The sequence below is a fragment of the Corvus cornix genome, chromosome 4A (genome assembly GCF_000738735.6).
Source record: "Corvus cornix cornix isolate S_Up_H32 chromosome 4A, ASM73873v5, whole genome shotgun sequence".
Classification (NCBI taxonomy): Eukaryota; Metazoa; Chordata; class Aves; order Passeriformes; family Corvidae; genus Corvus; species Corvus cornix.
Window position 1 is genome coordinate 10312895 of NC_047058.1, and position 12307 is coordinate 10325201.

At 42.1% G+C, this 12307-nt stretch overlaps 1 protein-coding gene across 7 annotated transcripts in view; it reads left to right on the plus strand.

Moving 5' to 3' along the window:
• Positions 1 to 12307, plus strand: part of GRIA3 (glutamate ionotropic receptor AMPA type subunit 3) — a 149629-nt gene that overhangs the window by 59716 nt on the left and 77606 nt on the right. For all 7 annotated transcript variants that reach the window (XR_005604668.1, XM_039571840.1, XM_039571838.1 and 4 more), the window contains exon 4: positions 6058 to 6245. Coding sequence is in view for 6 of the 7 variants with exons in the window: in XM_039571840.1 (XP_039427774.1) it covers positions 6058 to 6245 (188 nt within the window). In the remaining variant the exon portion in view is untranslated. The remainder of the gene's footprint in view (positions 1 to 6057; positions 6246 to 12307) is intronic.

Here is a 12307-nt window from a genome sequence, read left to right on the forward strand (position 1 = left end):
ATTCCAGGGTCCTCAGCATTTGCTGAATTGCTTCCTGGTGACTCATTTAGTAGCTTGTTCGCTGCTTCTTCCCCTGGTTATGAAGTTCTTAAGCAGACCTGGGTTATACAAAGTGTACTTACCCCACAGACATGTTGGGATTTTGGATGATGGGGAATGTTTGGGGTTGGCTAATTGTTTTTTTTACTCGTGCCTTACATGTTGATCTGTTTGCTTTCAAATTAGTGTTAGGTTCAGTGCCAAACACACAGAATATCCAAGTATATCTCAACTTACCGACCTCTGGTATACTTGAAGTGTAAGCTGGCGTCGTAGAAATTGTATTTGTCAGGGGGAATCACTTGCCTGGATGGCTTCCTTTTTGGTGATCTCATTGTGTTCTTGACAAACACAGCTCGACACTTAAGTCCCTGAAATTCACTCGTGGGCCAGAGGCATAGATCTTTGTATCACATCCCAGATACATAGCTCAAAACACACGTATTCAGATCAGAGCCAATGTTCATTCAGGTGTCACAACCATGCTGCATGTCAGGAAAATACACCCCTCATAGATCGTTGGTACTCATCAAGGCAAAAGGAAGAGCAAGTGCTCTTTCATTTCTGTAGAAGGCTAAAGGTCCAAGATCTTAGCAAGAACATTCAGGAAAAGAGATTTAAATAAGTGGTAACTTTTTTCAGTAAGTACTTTGGTGCCAGCTGCAAGGGCTCATGTGGCACTACCGATGTTCCAGTGTGATTGTTTCGTCATGTCACATTAATGATTGCTGTTATTTAAACAAGAGTAAGTTCAGTCATGTAGCACATAGAATTTCATATGGCTGAGAAAACTGCTGAGATGAATTTTGCCTATGTGGATGTGGGAGAAGTTTTGTGAGCTTTCAGAGATGCAAAAGAGTGAAATGTCCTCTTCTCTTGTGTTAGTAGGATCAGTGGAGAGATGCTTGTATCGAAGGAATGATCAGAAGGGCTGAGTCACAGACTTTACTTCCCTGGCAAAAGCAGGAAGATACTAGCTGCATTTGTTTCTTAGTCCAGCTTCAGGGAGGACTGGCCAGAATGTAATTCCATCTGGGTTGCTTAAAGAACAGAGATAGCATTGCAACAAATAATATTTTCCCTGCTTTAAGGGAAATTTATATAGAATGATTTCTTTCTTTGCAAGCTTCAGTCTGCAAAACTCAAAATACTTGCTTCAGCTCACTGAGAGGCAGGCTGGGCACCTGTTTTATTGCTGTACTTACCTTCAGCCCAATCATTTTGCAGGCTGTTTAGATGAGGGTTAGCTCTTTGAATTCATCAATATTTTAAGAATAAGCCAGACAATGGCATATATGAATGTTAAAGCCAGGATCATCAAAGCTTTTAGTGGTGCAGATCAGATTGACTTGTGAGGTTGCCCTCAAAGATAACAGGAGCAACCTGTGTGTTACATGACCTGGCAAGTATGGCCACAGCCATTATGTGACCAGGCTATTCTTAAATCTGTAATGGCACCTTTTTAATAACATAGTGCAGAGAAGGGATGTGGTGCCTTCAGATGAACTAACCTCAGAAACAGTGCTTCCAGAAAAATGCCTGCCTTTTATCCTACTACTTTTTCACATCCAAGGTATGACTAAAAAAAGAGGTTGAAAGATCAGATTAGAGTCTAGATAAATTTTGCTTGTGGTCTGTATTGGTATTAATGACTACAGAATGAGCAGCCACTGAATTTTGGTGATGGTATTATGTACCCATTTCAAGATAATCTCATTGCTGTCATCTTCTAGGAGGATGACAGTTTTTCTTGCCTTAGCTAATATTTTTTGTCTGTCTTGATGGAAGTAGTATGAATTGGCAACAGTATTGATAAAAGCCCTTCCTGCATGACTTCTCCACAGACCTGTGGTGAATTACCAGTTCTTTAGTCTTTTGGAGTAGATGTGATGCACACCAGACAAAAACTTCAGACCAGAGATATTTGCCATGGCTGGCTGTTGCCTTCTCCTTTAGGGGGAACAAGATGAGAGGTACCTGTAAGAGTTCTGCACCTCCAGGGTGCTCAGGGGTGAGCATTTCTTGAGGAGCTTTCACAGGTGTGTGTCCTGAGGGCAGGGTGTGGAAAAGCACTGTGTGCAGGCCTGGTCACTGGTGCACACAACACAGGAAATAATTTCCCTGTCCATCACCCAGGCAGTGCTCCCAAAATGGCACAGCTTGCATTGTTATGCTAAAGAGAAATAAAAGTTCACATTTGAAGATAAAATGGTCCTTTTAGTTAAACAATCATATTGCTTATGTAACTGCTCTTTTAATGGTAAAGTACAGCTGGAGCCTGGAACATGTTGTTTATGGAAATACCACGTGATGGGTAACGATGTAAAATGCAGCAAATGGTGCTGAAGGCATTAGACATGGGGAGAGACCTGACGCTGGAACAGCGAGGTTGCAAGTGCTGCCTTCCTGAGAGCAGGAAGTTTGAACCAAGCTTTAGTAAACCTGGGGAATGGGCTCTGTAAAGATCTTCAGAGGATTGGCCTAACGAGCTGCTGCAGGAAGGGCAAATGGTTCTTCTCAAAGCAAGGATGGGAGCAGGCCCAAGAGAGAGGAGCTGGCACAGCAGAGATGGTACCCATAGGGAGGATTTCAAGAACTGGCAAGGGTAGAGGGGACTGTGATTCTAAAGACTTGATGTGACAAGGAGAAACAGGAGGCAGAGAAGACAGAAATTACAAAGCTCTGACACTTTTCGCTCTTAGTTTACTGTAGTTGTATTTTCATGCATAGGAGAAAGGCTGCTGAGTAATCTTGCTCTTCTCTTTCTTGAAATGGTAACCACTGACTAATTCACATGCATATAAAAACACATATACTCACACCCCCACAAACATGCAATTGCACAAAATCAGGAAAATTCCCCAGCTTTCTTCTGAGATATTCAAGGTTTGACAAGGGAAATTCTTACTCAGTGTTAACTGAAACTGGGAGCATGACAGTCAACCAATGGCATCTTCACTCCAGCATATTCATTTTCCTTCTTTCCTTGAGACAGTTCACAAGCTTTGTATGTGTCGTTAGCAAAAAATAGAACTACAGGTATGTTTGAAGTGTCAGTTTTTCATAATATTTTGAACTGATTTGTTCAATCTGGAGTAAAAAAACCTGGACTTACAGACTGTTGTTGTTTACAGCAAGCTCAAGGTTCATACTTAGATGTTACATGAATGATGAAACAAAGTTGTAAATATTTATTACTTAGTGGAATCATGTCTTTTTAAAAGCACATCTTTGTACACAGGGCATTCGTAAATCCCCATTAGTGGTATTTATGTTTCCACATAAAAGTTCCTCATTTGCAGCCAAAAAAGTATCTTAGGCTTAGATCTTCCTCCTACGTGTAATGGAATCACAATGCTGTCACAGACATCACAACCATTTTTGTAAAATATGATGTTAAGGAAGACTGAGTTCATTGTACTATACATATGTAAATGCCTCTCTTTCACTAGTCTCAGAGGAAAGAAGATGCCAGAAAGAATTCTCAACCAGTGTACATATTAATTGTCACCACCTTTCATGGGATAGTAAAGTGCATTCATACGAGGAAAAGCATTAAGAATCAAGGAGGCTGCACAGGGAAAGTGAGGGCATTTGAGTGAGACCTAAGGAAGTCACACGGTAAATTACAATAATCTAATTGTAATCCAGAAAATCACTCTTCCCTTGTTTGTGTCTGTAATGAGGTAATGGTGCAGCTCCTCTGGCTTCAGACAGCCACTACAGATTCACAGCAGGCTGTGGAAGATCAGGCTGCAGCACAAGTTTTTTGTTATCACTGTACCTCTGCAAGGATGTCTGAGTTCAGAATAGTTACTGGTGTAATTTGCAGCATGTTACGATCTGGTTTAAACTCAGAAAAGCAAAGAAAGCTAAATCTCTGTGCATAAACTGGAAAGAACTTAGAAGGTACAAAATACTCCCAGAAACGAGATTAAAACTAAATGAACTTAGATGTTGATGCCAAAAAATCGATGTATTTTATTTAATAGTAAAAGGGGCAAAGAGAAAGGAAGAGAAAAGAAAGAAAGAGAGAAAGAAAGAAATGGAAAAAAGAAGTGTGAGTGGGGGGTGGGGGGACAGGGAGAGGTGACAGGGGTTAGGTAGAAGCAGATCACCCATCCAAGGGTCCCAACGATGTCTCATTGTTCCCCTCCATCTGGTCTGCTGGTGGTGAGAGTCCCCTGTCGCTGCCGTGGCCACGCCGGTACATGCTGCCACACTCCACATGCCAAAGGGTGCAGAATTCCGTGCATTAATAGACACTTTGGGCTAGGTGGGAACGCCCACGTGTCGCCCCTTGCAGGGGCTAACGTGACACTGCCCCTTGCAACACTGAGGATCTGTTGCATCACCTCTGCTGCTCTGGTGCAGGGTCTGGAAACCCCTTTGAGGCGGGCCCCTGTGATGGGCCATGTCACCCCTTCTGCTGTGGGTAAGCTTCCCCCTCCCAGTGAGGACCCCTCAGCTGGGCTCCTCTGCACAGTGGAGGATGGGCAGCCACTGCGCTGCTGACCACAGGCTTTTCCAAGATACCCAAAGCCTCTCCTCCCTCCGTCCTTTGGTTCGGGGTCTGTGGGAGCCTGGCAGCTGATAGCCCTGGGGCTGTGGTCTCTCCACCTTGGAGGTGTTAAGCCTGTGCTTTGTGAATGTCCCCAGCCCTGAGTTGTTACTTTATCTGATCTTCATCAGTGAGCTGTGTAAGGCCTCAGTCAGGGCCCCATTCAGGGTGTGGTAGTCTTCTCTGCAGCTTTTGTAATACAGTTTTAAAGTCCTTCAAGAAAATGTTTAAGTCATAAATTATAATATTTCAGTCTCTGACAAAGCAGTGAATGTGTAGCTCAAAACTCCTTTTAGTTTCAGAAGCATAGGGAACTGGTGTTAATTGGTTGTTGATCCTGTATGTTTATGTGCTTGTGTGGAAACTTTTCAAGTCTGGCTGTGGATAAGAAATCCACAGTATGACTAAATAATTGGACTGAAAGTTTTGCAAGTAAATTATCTGGACAGAAACAGCACTCACATGGATATGCTTCTGTACAATAAAACTCTACTGAAAACCACTCTGTGTGCTTGAAGTAGATGACCTCTGTCTGCTTGGCATCTGCTCAGAATTGAAACTATTGGAACTATGCACAAAATCAAATTTCCTGAATGAAAACAGGTAGTACACCAAGTTCCCAGCTACATACTAAAGTAAAGGGATGCAAATCAATATCTGATAACTCCTATACAAGCGTGACTTGACAGAGATTCTGTCTTTAGTTCCACCACTTTTCACTTAGGGACTTGACTTGGGTTCTGCTGTTTGCCAAGGCATGGCTGTTCGCAAGAAATGAAATGCTGCTTGCCTCTGTAATTTCCCACTGTGTAGTCCTTGGTCATTCTTTACCTCTCTCCTGTGTTGAGGATGCTAAATGAGTTGGTATTATCTCAATAAATGCATTGAAAGTGTGTTTAATGCTGCTAGACTCCATATTTAAAAACTTTTTTTGAAATCAAAGTATCAGTAAAATACTCTCTTGTGGTTGTGGCTCCAGTGACTGGTACAATGACTTAATTGGCATTCTTGTGCAGTGCTTGGATCCCTGCCAGCTAATGACCCATTGCTGCAGTCTGCACAGGCAAATCACCCCTTCTGTCCCGCTCCTCAGTCTGATGGACTTCTGCCCAGGTAACGGCTGCAGGCTCCTATTCTCAGCTGGTACAGACCCCAGCATGACCATAAACATCCCTGAGAGGATCATAATATGGTATATTGGACAGACTCTGATATGCCTTGCAGTAATATGGCACCAAGACCTTCTGCTGAAGTCAGCGACTTTGCTGATGGCATAGCTGAAAGAAGAAAGTGGTCCCTACACTGTTGTTTTCTCAAGTAATGAAGCACTTGCAGGCTCTCAGCTAGTCTGTGTCTCCTTAGATGATGCAAGTTTTTGTGAACCCTTTGTCAAACATTCAAATTAGTTTTTACTTTTGTTCTGCTTTTAAATTGTCACATTGTCTCTTCCCCCACAGGATTTTCCATTCTTCAGGCAATTATGGAAGCAGCAGTACAGAACAACTGGCAAGTGACAGCCAGATCTGTAGGAAGCATAAAAGATGTTCAAGAGTTCAGAAGAATTATAGAGGAGATGGACAGACGGCAAGAAAAAAGATACTTAATTGACTGTGAAGTAGACAGAATCAACACCATTTTGGAACAGGTATCTGCTTTTCAGAAATTGTGATATCTCTCTGACAGTCATCGTTAATATGTCCAGAACTGTTTCTTTCTAGAAATTAATTGAGTATCCTTTGAGACGTGAGTCCCAGCAACTGGCCAGTTACCTAGTAAAATTAAGATGCCACAGTGATGCTCATAGTTGGTGGCAGCACTTACATGTAACCTACCAGGAAACATCTCTGTGATATTTTTTCCCAAATGTTAATAATGAATTATTTTTAAGTAGGTTAAGAACCTAAAACCTCAGCTGCCAGAGTAACATTACTGGAATCAAGGCTGCTTGTAAGGATTGCAGTTTCTTAAGTGGATCATGAAACAAATGAAAAGCCAGTGAAGTATCACAGTATCATCTTAAAGAATTCCCAAATGGAAATACTGCTAATGAAAAATTCAGCTGGTAGTCCAAATGACTCATTAGTACTTTTTGGTACATAAAGCCCTCCCCTCTGCACAGCCAGTGCTGTTGACGGGCTTAAATTGTGGGTGATGGAGTCTAAACGCCTTTGTGGGTGAAGATGCATTTGGAATGACTCTTTTGCTCTTGCATGGCTTTCCCAGTGTTTGCTTTGCCCCAGAGGAATGACCATACCCTCTGGTCATCCCAGGGTGCTACCCAGAATACCTGTGCTGTTGGTTGTGCTGTTCAATGTGCTTGAAGAGGTGTAGTAACATGCAAATTGTTGGGAGCAGATGCAGGACAGTACCCTGCTGCCTGGGCTCACAGCAAAGCTGGTGCTGGTGTGGAACCAAATCCATGCTGCCTGGTTATTCACAGGCATGTGGGAATTCACTTGCATTAAGACAGAAAAACCCTCTGATTACTGCCACTTCATAAATTTAACTGTGGGTTCATAACATGGAATGGATCAAGAATAACATTTAAATTTCATGAAGCATTAGCATATCTCTTAGAAATGTTGTATTGTAAACTACCAACAAACTGACTTCACCGCCATAAACCCTGGGAAACATGAAAAATATATTCACTGTGTTCCTTCTCAAAATATTCAGTTCCTGTCAAGACTTGAGGTGTATCACTGAGGGTCAGTCTGTGGGGACAGCCAGGTGCCATAGCTGCTACTTACAGAACAAGGAAAGGTGCTCAAGGGAACAGGGCACAAGCCATGCTGGTCCCTAACTCTGGTATGGTTCTGATACTAATACACAGCGTTGCATTTTACACTGTATTTTTAGGCAATATGGTGAATGTTCTCTTCTGGGAAATTCATACTGAAAAGTGTAAAAAACTTCTCTTTTTGTTTCTTTCGTTTGCTCATGTTCTTGGAAAAGATGCAAAACGCCATACCTACCCACAGCCCACTCTTCTGAAAATGCTGCAGGAGAGCACTCCTGAGCCAAGCTTAAAGAGCTCTTTGGGCCCGCTCTCAGCTGAGAAACAGGCCTTTTTTTTGATCTAACTTCATTTACATTTGTTCTCATTTTTTCTTCTATTGTCCAAGTGAGAGGAAAAAAAGTCAAACCATTTCAGTGCCTAAAAGGAAAGCTACATAACAAGCAAACCATGTAGCAAAAAACCTGACGACTCTTTTCTTCTGCTACTATTCTAAATTCAAATCTAGTGAAGTTTAAATTTTGTTAAATGTATAACTCAGTCTTCTATCAATGTGATTAGCATCTGTTAAGTAAAAATTTGCTACCGGGGCCTCCAGGTTTCCCCAAACTCTACAGTGCATGCCGGTGCCCCTGATGCTAAGAATACCTTCTGTCAACAATTCCCAGAGGCTTTTTGATTGGATACTGAAAAGCAGTGACTTAAATTTCTACAGGGAAAGTCAGTAATGGGGGATGGACCCTAGGTTGATAGCTGAATAATTATTGTTTGAAGGCTTTTCCTTCCATCTCCTCTGCTTACCTTGTTATCTTCTCATAAAGTAGTTAAAAGTTTTCACAAACGTGTGGTATTTAAATCCATCCATCCAGTTTGCTCAAGGGAGTGGAGAGTTGTCTTTTTTTTAGCAAACTGTGTTTGCTGATAGCATATTACTGAGGGGAGAGATAAGTCTGGATTTGCATATTTCAAATCTAGCATTTTATTGCAGTTTAGAAAGTCAATTCAGTGCTATGTGTGGAGTCTAGGAAGGCTGCTCAGCTGAGAAGCAGTAACATCTGAGCCTGTTACCACTTGCTGATACACAGTTGCAGATGGGTTTGAAGCTTTTTCCCAGTGAGAGCAAAAGGAAGCCAAGACGTTTCACCTGTCGGAACTGCTATGTCAGAGTACTGATGGACAAACTGTGTCCCATAGAGGGCTGGCATAGGCTGCCTCAACCCAGCTGCCTCTCCATTCCTCTCCCTTTTTTTGGCCTCCTAGGAGCACAACTTCAAAGGTCAACCCTCCCATCAGCTTCTGGGAGTGATGCCTCCTTCCAGAGAGGGGCTTTATGTGGTCACTGTGTGGCACCTGCTATTTCATTCTCTGAGTCAGCAGCAGCATTTGCCAGTGACCGTGGATTTCAGAGGCTTAAATAGAACTTATTCAAGAAGAAAAGTCATAGCAGAAGTAAACAGACTGTAAACCACTAAACAGTCTAAACACGCACTGACTTTGCTATCAGACTTTTGGGCTCTTGGCCAGCCCATTCAGCAAGCTTGTCAGTGCTTTGCTCCAGGAACCATGTATCATGGCTTTGTGTTAGTGCTTGGATTCAGTAAGAGTGACCTCTTTTCCTGTATCAGACTGGTCAATGTGTGCACTTCTCTTCCTTTGATCCTTTTTTCAACCAGTTCAGACCCAGGTATACATCTCTTCAAAAAATTCAGGCTTATCCAAAGACAATTACACAGCTGGGGATTTTCTTTTGAAGACTTCAGGTCGTTCTGGAATACTCTGTACCTTCCTCCAGCGATGTGCAGACATGGGAGTCAGTGATTCCATACACCTTTAGCATATGGCACATGTGTTTGTCCCTATGTTTCCAAGATCTGTAGCCTGTCATATGAAGTATTTATCTTCTTGGGGCTGTCTGGTACCTGCTACTTGATCTTCCCAGCTGTAAATATAAGGTCAGGGAGAGAGGGCACCTCAGCTCCTACTCTGCCTGAGTAACCTGTTTTGTGCCAGTTTTCCTGCTGCAGGCTGATCTGTTTTCATTCCCCATTCAAAAGATTTTGTGATGGGCCTTATGTTTTGTCCTGGAGGTGGATACCCTGCCCAAACCTCTTCAGCTGTAGAATAGAGGGAAGCAGAGAAATCAGTGGTTATTCTGTAAGTTGCCATCTGTTTCTTCACTTGCTCTATAGTTCTGTAACCACTGAGCATGTGGATCTGTATCGCCCTTGCAAAACAAAACTATATCCAATTCAATCATCTACTGGCCTCTCAGGCATATAGATAATAACACTTATGTCATGCAAAATTCATAAGCTCCCCACACTTCTTGTCCCTTGATGCTAAAATATTCTGTATTTCTTCACAGATAGATATAACATTTTGTTCTCATAAACAGAAGAACATTTTTTTGGAGAGCTAACAGTAAGCCTTAGACTGTTCAACCATGTATTTAGAAACATGTTTTTGAGTTAAGAAATATGTTTTTCTTATTCCCAGGACAATAAGCTGTATTTCAGACTAGAGTGGCTTTATGTCCATTTAGAAGAAAATCTCCTGAGGGCAAATGAGGAGGAAGAAACTCCATTCAGGATCAAAATGGTGAAACTTTACAAAAGACCTGTTTATTCCAGAGACTGCACGCTTTTATCAAAAGGACACTATCTCCAAACTTAGTCATAAAGGTTAGGCTCCAAGGCAATGTCTGTATTGAGTGAAGGCATCTCACAAAGCAAAAGCAATATTACAGTAGAGAATGCAGTCCCCAAAGTTTTACAATGACAGCCAGACTGTCAAAGACAACTTAAAGTGAAGCATCTCTAGGATTAAGAAGGGTAATCTGATTGACTGAACTCTGTCCCATGTAAGCACTGACTATGACTTGACCTTTGAGTCTGAAATTTTGAGATTAGGATGGAGGTGTGCAGGTTTTCAGTACAGCCCCAGCTGCCTCTCTCTGAACAGCTGCTCAGATCTCAGAGGAGTGTGCTCACTGCACAACAACTTTCACATTTAGGGTGTCGTAAGAATAAACACGGAACTGCAGTATTGCGTTGACCAACAGTCATTAAAAATAACAATAGAGAAAAATGTAATTGAAAAATTTCAAGACTGCTGTCATGTAAACTTCCTGGTTTATATGTTCCATTATAAACAGATGGTCTGGTGGGGGGTTGCCTGTGTTCTCCATAGCAATTTAAAATACAATTGTCTACAAATGCAGGGGGACACTTGAAGCAGAGCTGTGGGTAGCTTCAGCTTCTGCTTTGTTTTTGAAGCCCAGCAATGCCATGTCCTCTGAAGGTACCGCACTGCTTGGAGCACACCCTCCAGAGCAGTGTGCCCATCGCCTTCTCCAGGGCTTGGGGCCACAGCCATATCACAGGCTGATTTTATCCTCTCTCTGGAGCTGTGTGGATCAGAGGATGGGGTTCAGCTGAGGCTCCAGGAGAGTATCTGCTATGTAGACTGTTGTGTAACATCACTCTGAAACTGGTACAGTTCATTTTTACATTTCCAATGAACTAGAAACTTAAAATTTAGGACATTTCTTCATTAGGTACCCAGGAGTATTGCTGAAAGTAAAGCAGTATGAAAGGTCACTTCTTTCCCTTCACACCCAGGGAGTTTCAGCAGCTCACAAGTCCATATGGGGAGGAAAGGGGAATTACTTAGGTCAGTCACCCTCAGGACGTAGCCAGAGGAAGAGTAAGTAAAGAATGGGCATAAGTCAAAAGTGACAGCTGTATGTGCCTTAATGGGCCTGTTTCTGTCAGCTGTGAAACTCATAAAGGGCAGGAGATGAATTGCTAAAGCAGAGAGAGTAACGTCTTGGGTTAATCTGCCCCATACACAGCACATTTCACACATACCTGAGGAAAGAATTTCTAGCTTGTAAAAAGGAATGTCTCTCCAAAGCCATCATTCAGATTTCATAAAACAAGCCAGGTTCTAAATGACAGGAATTTATCAGAGCATTATTAGTCATCCTGCAGAATGATTGAAGTAACGTCACACAAAGCTTAAAAGTGTTCAAAAGACATTAAAGCACAGTTTTAAATGTATCTGATCGTAGTAATAATAATTAATACCAGAATTGTCTCACTGTAAATGTGGAAGCTGCTGTAGGTAAAAGATTGCTGCCAAGCAACTCTTGTTTCTTGTGCCAGGGACGTATGAACCTGAAGTCACCATTAGAATTTTTATTTTTCTGTGATTGTAAAAGTTACTCATTTTTTGTTTCATGATAATTTGTGGGAGATAAATGCACACACCAATGCAAACATATACATCTCCTTTTAATATTTTGCATATTTTTACCACAACACTTGTAGTATGCAGTTTTGCTGTTACAATCATATTTATATGGCAACCTCTGCAGTGCCAATAAATGTACAGAGAACCAAAATCTTTGCTCACTTATGCTGTTGCAAGTAGAGAGTCAACCGTTATCCTGGAGACGATATTTAAATTGATATCTTGCTCATACAGAGACTGTATTTGCTTTGAACTTCAGTTAATAGGTAGCTGTAAAAGCACAATTTGCTGCATAGTTCACCTTTCTATGCAGCTTTTCAGCGCACAGAAATGGTGCATGTGTTTGCCCTGAGCCCTCTGAGGGTCCCAGTCACTGTTTAGCCTGTGTCCACACCATCTGAGCTGCTCTAATTGTTACCCTTGTGGACAAGTCTCTGGAGCAGAGGTCCTGAGGGCCATTGGCAGTCACCTTTCCCTGCTGCATTTGGTGTGCTTTGGGAGCAGATGTACTCACGGATGCTTCTCGTGCCATACCTGGACTGGAGGAGAGGATTTGGTCTTTCATTAGTTCTACAGGTATTTTTCAAAAACAACATTCACAAGAAATGTTTTAAAGACACAGTATTTGAAGGAAAGGGAGAGCTGGCTAGAATTTATTCAGCATGCAATCCCCTGAGTTTTTTGTCCTTCCCTATTTGCCTATCTCCCCATCTCTA